Source organism: Macaca mulatta, chromosome 14 (assembly GCF_049350105.2).
Source record: "Macaca mulatta isolate MMU2019108-1 chromosome 14, T2T-MMU8v2.0, whole genome shotgun sequence".
Taxonomy (NCBI): domain Eukaryota; kingdom Metazoa; phylum Chordata; class Mammalia; order Primates; family Cercopithecidae; genus Macaca; species Macaca mulatta.
The window spans coordinates 126,733,807-126,749,867 of NC_133419.1; the positions used below are offsets into that span (position 1 = coordinate 126,733,807).

Consider the following 16,061-nt stretch of genomic DNA (forward strand, 5'->3'; position numbering starts at 1 on the left):
GTGGGGAAGGATTCTGGAGCAATTTCAGAGGTAGGTCTTCACAGGGCTGGGTGGGGCTTAGCAACTGGTTGATGTGGAGAGGGGAGGGAAGAGGTTGGGTGATGAGTGGATAGAAGGATAATTCATGACCCAGTATAGGGGACAGAAACAGAAGAGTGGGTTTGCATGGAAGACAGTGAGTTCAGTTTGGAATTTATTGAGTACTTACTATGCATAGTGCCAAGAACTGCTCTAAGCATTTATGTGCATCACACCTCATTTATTTATTTATTTATTTATTTATTTATTTATCTATTTATCTATTTTTGAGACAGAGTTTCACTCTTGTTGCCCAAGCTGGAGTGCAATGGTGTGATCTCGGCTCACTGCAGCCTTCTTCTCTCAGGTTCAAGTGATTCTCCTGCCTCACCCTCCCAGATAGCTGGGATTACAGGTGCCCACCACTACGCTGGGCTTATTTTTGTATTTTTAGTAGAGATGGAGTTTCACCATATTGGCCAGGCTGGTCTCAAACTCCTGACCTCAAGTGACCTGCCCACCTTGGCCTCCCAAAGTGCTGGGATTATAGGTGTGAGCCACCGCGCCCAGCCTCGCACCTCATTTATTCTTCACAGCAGCCATTTTGGAGACAGGTCTCAAAGCCCGGCAGTCTGGCCCTAAGCCAGAGATACTATTTGACTCCTTAGATGTGAGGTACTTATAACTTCCCAGTAAAAACTGCAGTGGGATGTCTGGATCTGGAGCCTTCGAGATCATCTAGTTACAAATGTCTGTCTGTGAGTCATCCAGCTAAACTTCAACCTCAGCCTGGTGTTTGGATTCTCTGTCTGTCATCTAAGAGCAGCGTGACATTGTCCTTAATTTCAGAGCCTTGGTTTCCTTGTCTGAAAAATGTAACTAATGGCTCCTCCCTCCTGGGTGTTGTGGAAGTTGAGAGAGGTGCCATGTATCATGTGCCTGCTATTGTTTCCAGCACAGAATGATGCCAGGATGGTAGCCACCATTCTCTACTCCAGGTGACTGTTCAGAGGAACAGGCACAGCAATGTGCAGAGCTGAGACACCTGGGAGACATGGTCACACCACACATGGCTGGAGGGGAAGTGCAAGGCAGCAGGCAGAAGCAGACAGCAGGAGGTGATGAGGAAGGAGCAAGATGTCTCATGGGAGGTCAGGGCGGGAGAGAGGGTACCGAGGGAGCTGCTAGTGTCACCTACTGCAAAGAAGTCCAGCCAGGTGAGTTGCAGAAAGCTGATGGCATCACCCACTGCCCAGTTTATCCGCAGGGCTGGCCAGGTCTCTTGGGCTTGGTTTCAGATGGTGGCACTCCCCATTACATAGCCCTCTGTGTTTGTGTGAATTTTGTTCTTTCTTTCTCCTCTTTTTCTTATCTGGGCCTCTGGCCTTGAGGCTTCCTGTGGATGCAGCTCCCTCCCACTTTCCCAGCGGCCTCTCCCAGGAGGCAGCAGGTACCCTGGCCCAGGGCGCAGGCTCAGGAGCCAGATACTCATGGTTGGAATTGGCTGACCCAGCGTGAACGTCCTTGCACTTGCATTCTCCTTACCTGTAAAATGGGGACAATGTCCAGGCGCGGGGGCTCACGCCTGTAATCCCAGCACTTTGGGAGGCCAAGGCGGCAGATCACTTGAGGTCAAGAGTTCGAGACCAGCCTGGCCAACATGGCGAAACCCCATCTCTACTAAAAATATAAAAATGAGTTGAGTGTGGTGGCACATGCCTGTAATCCCAGCTTCTTGGGAGGCTGAGGCAGGAGAATCACTTAAACCTGGGAGGCGGAGGTTGCAGTGAGCCAAGATCATGCCATTACACTCCAGCCAAGAGTGAAACTCCAGCTCAGAAAAAACAAAAAGCAAAAACAAACAACCCATCTCTACTAAAAATACAAAAATTAGCCGGGCGTGGTGGTAGGCACCTATAATCCTAGCTCCTGAGGCAAGAGAATCACTTGAACCTGGGTGGCGGAGGTTGTAGTGAGCCGAGATCACGCCACTGCACTCCAGTCTGGGCGAAAGAGCAAGGCTCCATCTCAACAACAACAAAAAAATGGTGACAATGATAGCAGCCACCTCTCAGGGTTGCTGTGACACTGAGAGCAGTGCCAGGCAGAGTGCAGCTGCTCTCACGGTCATCACCCCTTCCTGCAGTCACTCGTCCTCCAGCCCCGCTCTTATTACCTCTCTCACCACCTCCTTTGCTTTCACCGCCTTTCCCTCTTTTCCTGTCCCCAGTGACTCTTGTAGCTTCTGGCATACCATCCCACCACCTTTGCCACTCGTAGGGGGCCTCCCTTATGCTGGCTGTGCCGGGCGCTTTCATGCGCATGTTCTCTCTGAAAGCCTTCACCATGCTTACGTATATATCATCAGCCCTATTTTACAAAGGAGGCATCAGTTGCTCACCCAGTGACAGCTGGGAGATAAAACCAGGTCTCCTTGGCTCAGAACCTGCTCGCGCTCGCTCTACCAGTCAGAGGCAGATGCCGCTTTTCTGTGAACCAGGGACGGACCGTGGGGAAGCTTGCTTATGGGTGCATTGGGGCTTTCCGTAGGGAATGCCATCTCCCTCCCTCCCTTTTATTTCCGCTGGCTTTTTCCTCCGGCAGCACATTCCCAGGAGATTTCAGGTCAGAGAGGAAATGCCTCTGTGGATGTGCTGGCCATGCATTGCTCTGGCCCAGGCACTGCATGAGGAAGCGGCTGTCGGGTGTCCTCCAAACCCCTCCCAGGAAGGGGCCTCATTCAGTTTCTTGGGAACTGCCTGTCTTTTGTTGTGAATGGACCACATTGTGACTGGCCTGTGGGTCTTGTCAGGGGTTTGGGGCCTTGTGAGGGGTTTGGGGCCCTCTGAACTGAAATGCTTCCTGTGGGTAGAGAGCTGCAGGAGACCTCGAGGCCCAGCTGCCCTCACCCCTAGTCCGTCGCAGCTGAGAGGTGAGGATGCAATGCAGTGTATTCAGCCCTCCGGGCTCAAGGTATGAGGTTGTGTGGACCCTAAGGCAGTCCCCGTGTCCCTGGCCTTCGGTGATGCTGCCTGTCCAGCACTTCTGGGAGTAGAAGGAGGATCATGGATGGCTGCCTGGTAGTGTCGGTTCTCTGGCCTCCCCAGCCTACCTCCTGTCCGTGGCTCCTTCTCCTACATCAGTGAGCTCGGAGACTGTTCTGACTATGAGGAGGAAGGGGCGGTAGTGTGTCCTCAGCCACTCCCCTCTCTGGTTTCCCAGCAGGTCTCTCCCACGGATGTAGGGCTGAGTTCACTGTCCTGCATGAGTTCATGTTTGCAAAGGGCCCTGAGAGCTGGGGGAAGTAGAGAAGAGCTGGGGGTACTGAGGTTTGACGCCTGTGACCCCCAAGGCCTTCTCAGCCCAACCTCCTGCAGCCTCCTAACCTCAGACAGGCCTCCAGGACCATCTCTGTAAAGTGATGTCCTCGGGTCCACATAGGCCTGGGAAGGGTCCTCTGCAAACTGTTGACAGCAGATGATCCAAGGGTGACACAAGGGCCAGGAGCCTGGGTAGCCCTGAAAGGTCTTGGTGAGGTCGCTGTCTCTGTGTCTCCACACAGCTTTCATTTCTGCTTTGCCATGCGGGGCCTGTGTCAGCAGAGACTGCTGATTAACCGGCATCTGCAGCAGCTCCAGGCGGGCCACGGTGCTGAGCCCGCTGCTGATGAGAATCCCGCTGCGGCGGGAAACCTGCACACATGAGCTGCTAGAGGCAAAGGCTCTCACTGCCCTGGTGGGTAGCCGGCCCTCCACAGAAGGAAACCTTGGTGCCCTCAGCCTCCTACCTTGCTTTGCCCCATAGTCCTGAATAGAGTGAAATAGGATCCATGGAGGCAGCTCTTCCCCTGAGTCCTGTGGGCAGTGGAGGGGGTCACTGCTATAAAGGGCAGACACAGCCTGGGTCTGCGAGGCCTCCGCAGAGCGCGTGCACTATGCTGACCAGGAAGAGCCTGGCCCCATCCGAGCTGCAGAGACCCTTGTGATGACTCATGGCTGAGTGCCAGCTGGAGTGGGAAGGGGGAAAATCCCTTCTGGAACCCTAAAGACAGATGCTTAGGGACAGGGCAGCCCAGATGTAGATCCTCTGAGTGTGGCGGCCTTTTATGGCTTGGTCCTGTCTCCTGGAGAGGCCAGGGAGTGCACCTAGCTCAGTTTGGGGTGTCTCTCAAGGGGTGATGAGTATATTTGTGAACCATCTGTCTCCCCCTCCTTTCAGTGGGTGTATAACATTCTTGACAAGAAGGCTGAAGCGGACCGGATTGTTTTCGAGAACCCAGATCCCTCTGATGGTTTTGTCCTCATCCCTGACCTCAAGTGGAACCAACAGCAGGTAAAGGTTTCTGGCTGGAATGCCCTGGTCTCTGGCCACCCTGCTGCAAGTGCGGGTCCTTCTGACTGTCCTCTTTCTCACGCTGGCCTGTCTCTAAGCAGATTATAATTAACCAACAAGGGTTGGCCTGAGCTCTCTGTGGGAACCAGGTGGATACCTGTCATACCTAAGTGCTTTTGCTTTAATGGGTCAGCTTAAAACCCTTTCTGGCTGTCCTCCCACCCAAGAGGTAAAATGGGGTGATGTTTGCGCCCGTGACTACATAGGCCATTCCTTACCAGCCAAGTGGTCTGGGCAGCCGCCTGTGCTTCCAGCTGCACCTGGAGCCCTCAGTGGGGTGTTTCCATTTTGTCTGTTCCCCGTGACAGCAGCAGATCCAGGCAGGCCTGTGTTCTGAAGCACTGGCAGGCAGGAGCCATGGTGACCAACCCAAGGCATCGCCTCCTCAGCCCGAGCTGTGGAGTAGCTTAGTCCAGACTTCCACTCGGGCCGCTCGGCCCCTTGCCCTGGCCTCCAGGCACCTCTGCTTCTCCTACTTTCCTAAGGAGCAGGTTTGGGAGGAGCCGTCCTCCCTCACAGGTATCCCTTTCCAGTTCCCTATGCGCTTCTGTGTCTCCCAGACCAGCCCACCACCAGGGTTATCACTTACCACCACCTCTTTTACACCTGAGAGTTCACAAACCTTTATACCCTGACGGGGTCAGAAACTGGCAGAGCCACTGTGTTGCAGAGACTGCTGTTCTTACCACAGACTGGAACCTGGCTGTGCTCAGCCTGCAACAGAAGAGGGGCCTGGATAAGGCCGAGGTAGGCAGGCAGGCATGGACACTGGGAGCGGACGGACATCTCTCCTCCACTTTCACCTGTGGAGTAATCCGGGCTCGGATGTGCTGTTCTGCTCTTGGTGGGCCCTTCTAGTTTTTGCACCCCTCACAGGCTGGAGAGACTCGCAGAGAAGGTCTGCCCCTCCGTGGGCGCATTCCCTCTGCTTTCTCAGTTGTGGCTGCCCGTGAGGCCTTCAGTTTTGACTTGGGGTTTAAAGGGGTGGGATTTTGGCTCAGAGTTACACAGGCAAGTGAGCATAATTCGTCTCTTGACAAGTGGCTTGTGGGAATTCCCAAATGTGGCCCAAGGGGTGGAAAGAATTTGAAGGGATTTTCCGAACTTGCAGCATTGATTGACGATTTCCTAGAGCAAGTAAGTTCAAAGAAGAGGGCTCTCCTTGTGTGGGGCGCTGCAGCGAGAGGCCAAGGGGACACCTGCATCCACTCTGCCCTTCCCTGCAGCTTCTCTCTGCCTGTGCCACCTTCAGGCCTTGAAGGAGGGAGCCAGGACTGGCTCTGTAGGCATTTGAAGAGGTAGGACCTGAAGGCCCCTTGTCTCAAACTGAGCGGTGGCTCTGCAAACCCCCATCTGTCCCCTGGAGCTGCCCTGCACCTAGAGATCCAGGGTCAGAGCCTGGGTCACAGGAGGTGGGGCCCACCATTAATGAGAATCCCAGCAGGGCCATGGAGGTGTGGGGTAGGAGGACCTTCTGCCGCACGAGACTCTTGAAGACTGAGGAGCTTGCCAGGGGATTGCAGTCTTAAGGCCAAGGAGGGACAACAAGAGATAGACTTATCCGTCTCTATTCCAGAAACCCTGAATGCATTTGAGCCCATGGCAGAGAAGAGAAATCTGCCATCCTTCTGACTCCAGTGCCGGCAGGCTTTGCTTCACCTGCCAGTGGACCCTCCCTTTCTCTGTCCCCTTTAAGACAGGAAAGGCTGGCCGGGCGCGGTGGCTCAAGCCTGTAATCCCAGCACTTTGGGAGGCCGAGACGGGCGGATCACGAGGTCAGGAGATCGAGACCATCCTGGCTAACACGGTGAAACCCCGTCTCTACTAAAAAATACAAAAAACTAGCCGGGCGAGGTTGCGGGCGCCTGTAGTCCCAGCTACTCGGGAGGCTGAGGCAGGAGAATGGCGTGAACCCGGGAGGCGGAGCTTGCAGTGAGCCGAGATCGCGCCACCGCACTCCAGCCTGGGTGACAGAGCGAGACTCCGTCTCAAAAAACAAAAACAAAAACAAAAACAAAAACAAAACAAAACAAAAAAAGACAGGAAAGGCTTTAGGAGCTGCACGGTGGCTGCCAGCCACAGGGCTGGAACTACTTGTCCTCAAGGGTCATGAAAGGGCCAGCTTAAATGTCACACTTTGCTTCATAGCGATGGCAGGTGTGGTCCTTCTTAACCTTTGCTTAATTCTTTTTTTTTTTTTTTTTTGAGACAGAGTCTCACTCTGTTGCCCAGGCTGGAGTGCAGTGGCATGATCTCAACTCACTGCAACCTCCACCTCCCGGGTTCAAGCAATTCTCGTGCCTCAGCAACCCAAGTAGCTGGGACTACAGGCGTGAGCCACCGTGCCCAACCTTAATTCTTACTTGACTTTTGATGATGCCCTATTTTAGTGTCTCAAATATTTGACTTGTGACAGCACTGAATTTGATAATTCTCTTTGAATTAGGCAATGTATCCAGCAGGAAGACAGGCCATGCCTGGGCTTATTCTTTGTCTTTGGGACAGGGAAGGGCTGGGGATAGGGAGGCACCCTGGTGTTTGCTTTGAGGAGCTTTCCTAGCCACCTTGATTCTCCTGCCACTCGTCTTGAAAGTTACTGTCTCCAAACTGATGGCCCTGAATTAAAGAGATAATCCATTTTTTCATCCATTCAACATATATTTATCAGGTGCCTGTTTGCTAGAGACTGTGCCTCCTTAGAGGTTATAACATCCCTTCTTCTGTTCTCTTAAAGGATCACCTATGTATTCTTTTTTTTTATTTGTTTATTTTCTTGTAGGTTTAGTTTATGCATGTGGCAAAAATGCACACAGTACAGAGGATATTCAGTGAAAGTATGCTCCCTCACCTCACAGCCCTTCCTTTCCCTTCCCCAAAACAACTATTGTTGCTATTTCTATGTCTTTGGTGACCTTTCTGTATTGGGTATATAAACATATATGTACATGTGTATATGGATACACACGCATGTTCAGTTCATATGATTTAAGTTCTTTGGTCTAAAGTTCTCAGATCAGGCAACTCTTCTTTTGAGTCACTCCAGAGGTTAAGAGCTGAGTCTCCAATGCTCCAGCAATTCTCTTTCTTCCTGCCAGGAAACTATTACTTTGATTTTACTGTCTTGACTTGTAAAAAGAGACTGACGATGTCTATCTGTCTTCCCAGAGTGACTGATGGGCCACCTTCTGGGGCGCCAGCCTGAGGCCCTCTCCTGCCCTGGCCTAGCTTTCTTCAGATCACTTCTCTGAGCGAGCAGGCCCTTTGGCTGCCAGCAGGAAATTTTGGGTCATGTCTAATATCAAAGAATGGATTATTTTCCCTGCCTTACCCAGCCTGTTAACTGACACCCAACACCACGGGCTGACACCCAGCACCAGGCTCCATGCCCTATTCTGTGCCAGTGGAGCAGAGAGTTGCGAGTTAGAGTCATGTTTGTGACTTGTCAGCAGACATCATCTGAAACAAATGTTACTATTATTTGGGAGTTCCGTTACAGTAACACATAGAACAGCTGAAAACATACACATCCACCACCACATGCACATGCGTGCATGTGCACACACAAAATTCAAGTTCAATTTTGTTTCTGGGCTTCTCTTTGCACTCCTAAGTCCAAAGTGAGAGAGTACATTTCTTGGCCACAGGCCATGAGAGAGTACACAGGGGACTTGGGGCAAACTGAGGCCTGGTGCATGCAGCTCAGCTACACGTGGGAGCTTCCTGTGGGCTCATCTGCAGAAGGTCTGAGGCAGAGAACACAGATTCTTAGAACTCTGGCAGGAAAGAATGTTCGTGGCATGTAAAGACCATGGCATAGTTGGATATCAGGCAGTCATATAGAAAAGCCCATCCTGAATTTTCAATTTGAGGCCCCAGGAAATTTGGTTGGGTGAGTCATGGTCCTCAAATTATCTCCACAAGGAATCTGGTAGCTCAGACAGAAGGGCAGGACACTGCTGGGTTCTCCCTGTGCCTGGCCCCTCAGAGCCTTGATGTCTGGGGCCTGCCAGGCGCATGGATGTAATTACCAGGCAAGGCCAGGGTTTAGGTGAGCAGGGTGGGTTTTCTGGGCAAGAGGAAGAGTTCATTTGCTCTCTGGCACAAGATCTTGACTTTAATTCTTTGTACTGTTGTGACCTCCAGGTTTTTAGCCAGGCTGTGCTCAGGAAGGACGGCCAGAAGGTGTCCTGTGAGATAGGGGAAGAGAGCAACAGGCTTACTGCCCTGGTGTGTGTGTGCTGCTGAGCTGGCCCTTGGCTCCCTTCTTGGCCTTCAAACCCCACTCCACCCCTTCATGAGCCTTGACTCCAGATAAATCAAGTTGCTTCCTCTCCCCTTATGTATACATTCTATGCCCTATACATTTGTACCCTATACAGTCTTGCCTCCAAGCCTTTGCTCTGTTTCCTCTACCTGAATATCCTTTCTCCAAATTCTACCTCTTTTTCTAGACCTGATCCTCTGCCTTCTCTTCCAGGAGGCCTTCCTGGGTTCTTCCAGGTAGCTAGAGTCTTTCCTTCCTCCTGTGCTGGGATTATGTTGTGTCTTACAGCAGAGCTACCTGCATCCATGCGATGAGACTGTAAACTCTTGGAGGGAGAGAGTTGCCCTTGCTCTTTCTTGAACCTCCTGGCTCCCTGCCCCTGACAGCTCTGGGGAGTGAGTATATAGAACTGTCTGCCGGACGTGGTGGCTCACACCTGTAATCCCAGCACTTTGGGAGGCCGAGGCGGGCGGATCATGAGGTCAGGAGTTTGAGACCAGCCTGGCCAATATGGTGAAACCCCGTCTCTACTAAAAATACAAAAAAAAAAAAAAAAAAAAAAAGAGCCGAGCATGGTGGCACGCACCTGTAGTCCCAGCTACTTGGGAGGCTGAGGCAGAAGAATCGCTTGAACCCGGGAGGTGGAGGTTGCAGTGAGCCAAGATTGCGCCACTGCACTCCAGTCTGGGTGACAGAGCGAGACTCTGTCAAAAAAAAAAAAAAAAAAAAAAAAAGAACTCTCACATGGTATTCTCTAGCAAGAAGCATACACAGAAGGCCTGCTTCTCAGACCATCCCACACGCCCGGGGTATGCGGATGCGCGCATTGCCGGCGCGTCAGTCCTGCTGCGGGGTTTCTCCTGGCGCTGTAGGCCTCAGGGGTGGGTGCTTCCTGGCTTATGTGAGAACTCCGGGGTTGGCAGCCTCCCCAGGTCTGTTCCCTGCTGAGCCTGGTCACCCCTTGCTCTCTACGCAGCTCGATGACCTGTACTTGATCGCCATCTGCCATCGCCGGGGCATCAGATCCCTACGCGACCTCACGCCGGAGCACCTGCCGCTGCTCAGGAACATCCTCCACCAGGGGCAGGTGAGCGGCTTCACCAAACCACGTGGAAGCCCAGGGAAATTAGACTCAGATTCCAGTGTGTTCCCGGGCCCCTTTCCTCACCCTTCCCAGAGTCCATCTTGGAGAGACTTCTCTCTGGATGCCAGTCTCGGGGACCCCATTAGGCTCTTCAGGTTGAAGAGCAGGGCTCTTTGTCCCTGGTCCTGCCTGGCGCCCCAGCTCTGCTTTCAGCCACCTTTCCTCACCCTCACACGCCTTCCTCAGCCTTTCTGCATCCGGGATGCACTTCCACCCCTCACCCCATAGACTCTGGTCCTTAAGTCCTGGCCCCTCCTACTCCAGGATCACCTGTCTCTCTCACAACCATGACAACCACATCATGCCAGAGTTTCTTGGGAGTATGGGCACATGACTTCGATATGTGTGTACACATGTGTCTCCTTGTCTAGATTGAAAACAGGCTGAATTCTGTAGCACCTGGTGTTCTGGGATACTTTCTGTCTGGGATATTTGTTGAATTGAATGAAATTATCGGGGCTCTAAACAGAGCCCAGGAGCAGGGGGGGATAGGGGAAGAGTGTCTAGAATCTTGGGTGTGGTCCTGGCCTGACATTTGGACCCTAACCAGCTGAGTGGCCTGGGGTGGGTCACTTCACCTCCCTAAACCACATTATCTAGATGGATCCCTTCTAAATCCACCATCCTAGGGGCTGGGTCTCAGTCTTTTTTCTACTCTGAAATGTGATGATCTGCCTAACACGCCAGAGCTAGCAGTCACAACGATGCCCAGCCAGGAGACAGCTTGGCCCCTTTTTGACCAGTGCTGCTTCGAGGTGTTAATGCAGACCTGGAGGAAAGGCTCTGCCCACACCCAGCTTCCCCCTGCCGCTGGGCCCCAATCTGTCTTCCCTCCTGCCCACCCATGGCACCACCCCTCGGCTGCCTTTACCTTTGTGGGGTGACTTGTTCAGATCCTGAAGCAGTTCCTGGATATTACAAATGGCAGAGAATGGTGTCTTTCTCTTGGGGAGATGCCAGGTCAACACTTTGATCTGCCCAAGGAGCTCTGACAGCTCCGCCCTGGCAGGCAGACCTCACTTACTCCAGGATGCCCCTTGGGTGCCTTGGCCCTGGTCCCACCCTGCTTCAGAGATTCCTGGGGTGAGCTCCAAATGCAGAACACAGTTCTGGGGTGTATACTGAGCCCACTGAGGCCCTAGTATTTTTCTCTTCACCTCTGACCACCTCAGTGATTTGCCCACAGTGGAGATAAGAGTCTCCGCTTAATTCTATGCCTTGCAGGCTCCTGAAGGTGGAGGTTGGTAGAAAAATACCCACCCCTGAGCAAGGTGGAGGTGGGCAGAGGGAGCCAGGGCCACAGTCAACGCTTTCCTCTTCTGCAAGGAGCCCACCGAGACTTCCCCGGGTCTGTGTGGGAGCAGCCCCTCCCACACCCCTTCCACAGTCCTTGCTCTTTCACCAAATTCTCAGCATAGCCCCATCCCCATCTTCATTGTTTCCAAGCTCCACCCTGTCCTATGCTAAAAGAGAGAATGAGGCTTCCTCCCATCCACTTCATGACTGATTAAAGGCTCCTAAATCATGAAAGTCCCCATAGTCTTGGGAGTCTGGGGCCTGTCTGTAGACACTGGACCTTCCAAGATTCCCGGCAGCAGCTGTTTGAGGAAGCCAGTGTTTTATCCACGTTGGGTGGGGAATGCTGATTGAGGCCACTCCCCGCTTCTTTTGGGAGAAAGAGTCTCAGCTTTGCTGCTGTCACCTGCACTTGTGGATTTCCTAGACTAGAAGACAGAGGAAGCTGAAGCGGACAGCAGGCAGAGAGCTGTTCGGAGGGTTTTTATGAGCTGTCCCAGGCCAACCCGGGATTCAGACGGGAGGAGGGTCTCGGTGGGGACATGGCGCCGGGCCTCAGACAGCACGGTGACTCCTGGCCTGCCTGCCCCTGTCTCATCAGGAGGCCATCCTGCAGCGCTACCAGATGAAGGGAGACCGTCTGCGAGTATACCTGCACTACCTGCCCTCCTACTACCACCTGCACGTGCACTTCACCGCCCTGGGCTTCGAGGCCCCCGGCTCAGGCGTGGAGCGGGCCCACCTGCTGGCTGAGGTGATCGAGAACCTGGAGTGTGACCCCAGGCACTACCAGCAGCGCACGCTCACCTTCGCCCTCAGGGCCGACGACCCCCTGGCTCAAGCTCTTGCAGGAGGCTCAGCAAAGCTGAATTAACTCAGGCAGAAGAGCACAGATGTGTGGGACTTGGGGAGGAGTGGGGACAAGATTTTTTATCTCCAAGTGAATTTTCTAAAAATGTATTTTGTACCGGCTTATTCCTAGTAGTGAATAAACTAGTGGGCTCACTCAGTGTGGACAGTGTGGCCTGGGAGGCAGACAGATGGTGGGGGAGAGTGGGTGGGTAGAACCTGTAGGGAAGGCCTTGAGAATGGTGGAAAGTCTCCAGGTGGTGGTTTCAACTGACGGGTGGGAACTGCCCTGGAAGGGTGCCAAAGGCCTTCTCCAAGCCCCAGGGCTCACCGTCCATGGTGGCTTCTTGTCCCCACTCTGTGCCTCTCCTGTTTGCACTCCTTATTCTGCTCCTCCCCCTCTCCCCTCCTCCTTCCTCTGCCATCCACCTCTCCTTTGAGGAGTTCCCCAAAAAACCAAACTTGGAACCTTTCAGGAAATTATCTATAGAGGTTTCTGATGGCACTTCCTCCTTCCAGCAGTGAGGTCACACCTCCCTGTGAGTCAGTCAACCCTGTTGATAAACTTCTTGTTGACGAGGATAGGGGCTTGGTGCCTGGAAATGGGCGGGTTTTAATATGAATCAGATTATGCAAGCCTGAAAAGCCTGCCTTGCTTTGTTATTTGGTCAGTGAGTCCCCGGCCTTGAGTTTTTATCGCGGCAGAAAGACAAAACAGACTCACATGAAGCAGCCAGAAGATCAAGTGCCAAACAGTGAATCAGCAAAGGGCAAATGATATGGTTGCAGTTGAATACAAAAGCCCGGAGGCGGCTCAGGTTCAAGGCCTATCAGAGGCAGACGTTCAGAGGATCTTGAGACCAGGAAGGGACCTCAAAGCATCAGAGGCTGAAGACCAGTTAGGGAGCCATCAGGACTTACCTGGGAAGGGTGACACCTGCCACTGCTCAAGCAGAGCAGGGACATGGCTTGTATAGGCAGTCACACAAGTAAACACACAAGGCTTTCTCTCCAGCACCCAGGACCAAGGCATCATGCTGCCAGAGGGGCTGGCATTTGCCACTTTGTCAGAGTAGGGCTGTGGATTTTGTGCCTTGCTTGGGAAGCTCTCAGGGATGGCAGGATGGTAGGCTCTTAAGTGACAGCAGGGGGGAGGCTTGAGGCACAGTGGGTGGTCCTTACTCTCCATCCCCTGCCTGAGTACCAGGCAGCCTCATTCAGAGACTAGCCCCTGCACGTGCAGGTGGTAGCGCAGGTGCAGCCAACCTGCTTCAGGGTCTCAGGGCCTGCTGTGGACCCCTGTGGCCCTGGGAGAGACTCCTTAGAAACAGCAGAATCACCAACATGGTGAAACCCCATCTCTACTAAAAATAGAAAAATTGGCCAGGTGTGGTGGTGGGCTTCTGTAATCCCAGCTACTTGGGAGGCTGAAGCAGGAGAATCACTTGAACCCGAGAGGTGGAGGTTGCAGTGAGCCACTGCACTTCAGCCTGGGTGACAGAGCAAGACTCCGTCTCAAAAAAAAAATAAATAAATAAATAAAAAAGAAACAGCCGGGAAGTGGAGGGTGTGGTCAGAAAGCCTCAGGGACCTGCTTCAGCCTTCAGGGAGTTCGGATGAGGCACAACAAAGCCACTGGCCTCTACTCAGCCATTCTTCCCTGCAGCTGTGTTTGTTTTGTTTTATTTTTTTGAGACAATCTCGCTTTGTCACCCAGGCTGGAGTGCAGTGGCGCATCTAGGCTCACTGCAACCTCCGCCTCCCAGGTTCAAGTGATTCTCCTGCCTCAGCCTCCCGAGTAGCTGGGACTACAGGGGTGCACCACCACACCCAGCTAATTTTTTATGTTTAGTAGAGATGGGTTTTCACCATGTTGGCCAGGCTGGTCTCCAAATCCTGGACTCAGGTGATCCACCTGTCTCGGCCTCCCAAAGTGCTGGGATTCCAGGCATGAGTCACGGTGCCCAGCCCCCTGTAGTACTTCAACAGTCCCTAGATTCAGGCAACATGGAGTTGCAGCCAAGGAACTTTGAGGTGGTGACCGATGCAGGGAGGTCTGGCAGAACCAGCAGGATCCATTTCATGGCCACCACACATCTGACTGACTCTTGGGCTAAGCAAATACTTCTGTGGGCAGTGACACTAGCAGCTGCTGGGGTCTTGGGGGCAGGAAGCTGGATGGAGGTCTTCTCCCAGAGCAGTGTCCCGCTTGCAGGAATGCTCCCTAGGTCTCAGTTGTGCCCATTCCAGGTCCAGGGGAAAGAAGTGACCCGCTTCCCCTCTGAAAGCAGATGTGGTCCCGACAAGCAAACACGGGCTCCATCTCCAGCACCGCCACGGAGCAGAGGGAGGCCTCCCTGTGGAGCAGCCCTTCCCTGCGGCCTGAGCCCATGCCCTCCTGCCCAGCCCCCAATGGTGCCGCTGGAGGGTCTGTCTCGGTGGCCTCCTGCTGACCTTGCCGTTCCTTCCCCTCCTCTTGTAGCGCCTGGCCCCTGGAGGAAGGTGGATAGGAATTTGACACTGGATGAATAAAGGTTTGAGGGGCAAGAGAGATGGGACAGAGTTCACCCAATGGGACAGACAAGGCTGGAAGTCACAGCAGACGCCAGGCACTCGGGTCTGGAGAGGCAGGGCATGGAGACAGGGACCCACACGCTGGAAGGCTTCTCCACTCCCCCAAGGGGCTGGCCAGTTCTGTCTTCCTTCTGCCCACTCTGTGGGGAGGGGCCTCTCTGGGATGGCATCCCCTGACTCCTCTCCCAGCCCCGTTCATCTTCACCACGGTACAGAAGGGGGCCCCTCTCCGGGCCTCACCACTTAACTTTTCTTGTACATGGAAAGATAAGCCTCTGCTAGAAGCCTGGCAAGGGTTCCCCTTCAGAGCCAGTCAGTGCTCTGCTGCTGTAATCGCCAGGGACCCTGCTCTGCTGCTGTAATCGCCAGGTCCCCATGCAGCTCCCTCCCTCAATCCAACCCTCTTTGGGCTTATCACCCTCAAGGTCTAGAGTGCACCAGGGATGACTGCTCTGCCAAGCCCTGTTGAAACTCCTAAAAGCATAGTCTGTCTTTGTAGGGTGACCTTCATATCAGACTCCTGGGAAACTCAAGATGATAGCTTTGCATATAGTGCCTCCTTTTGTTCCTGTTGGTGAGTTTTCCGCTTTCCCCACTAGACTGAGAGGGTGTTGAGGGCAGGAGCTGTTTTAGTTATCTCTGTATCCCTGGCCCCTAAGACACTACCTGGCTCAGCAAACCAACCTTTGAGACAAAGCAATATTATAACACTACGTTCATATAGCAGGTCATTTCATGACCCACATTCTCACTCCTTTTTACAAAGAAATGGGCTCAAGATGTCTTGTCCAGCATTATGGAGTGAACGTCAGCTCCAGGAAGCAAGACTTCTGGCCTTTTGTTCACCGTTTCCCCAGAACCTAGGGTGGTGACTCACCTATAAGTGCTCAATAAACATGTGGTAAATGGAGGACCAGAGCTAGGCTCTGAATGAGGCATCCTGGATCTCAGGCAGGGGATGGACAGTAAGGACCTGCCCCTCTACCTCATGCTTTCCTCCTGCTATCACTTAAGAGCCCATCATCCTTCTGTCCTGATCAAGCCACAATCTGCAGCCCTGCCTTGACAAAATGGCAAATGCCAGCGCCTGTCTGGCAGCATGACACCTTGGTCCTGTGTGCTGCAGTGTGCCTCACGTGTTGAACTGTGTGCCCACAGAAGCATGCCATGCCCCCGCTCTGCTGGAGCAGTGGCAGATGTCACCCTTCCTAGATAAATCCTGGACGGCTCCACGACTGGCTTTTAGCCCCAACACTTGGCCTACATTCTTTCTGGCTTGGTTGAAGAAGGAAAGAAGCAGTTGGAGGCATGACTGCTATTGTTCCTTGGCTTCTCTCCGTTTGCCTCAAAGTTTCCTAATAGAGCAAAATTGCTGAGTGGTCTCTATTTATCAACATGAAACAGAAAAATACCATCTCAGGCTCCCCATTCCATGTCCCTGTTGAATACAGATCCCCGAACTGAGAAATAAGAAACAACTACATACGAAGTAATACTTGAAAATGTTTCTCTTGTAATGCTCCC

At 53.0% G+C, this 16,061-nt stretch overlaps 1 protein-coding gene across 1 annotated transcript in view; it reads left to right on the plus strand.

Moving 5' to 3' along the window:
- Window positions 1-12,119, plus strand: part of DCPS (decapping enzyme, scavenger) — a 41,339-nt gene extending 29,220 nt beyond the window's left edge. The window contains 4 exon segments of the mRNA XM_015116079.3: window positions 4,237-4,350; window positions 9,651-9,761; window positions 11,716-11,949; window positions 11,951-12,119. Of these exon segments, the coding sequence (XP_014971565.2) occupies window positions 4,237-4,350; window positions 9,651-9,761; window positions 11,716-11,949; window positions 11,951-11,983 (492 nt within the window). The 3' untranslated portion in view covers window positions 11,984-12,119.
- Window positions 12,120-16,061: the final 3,942 nt, after the last annotated feature.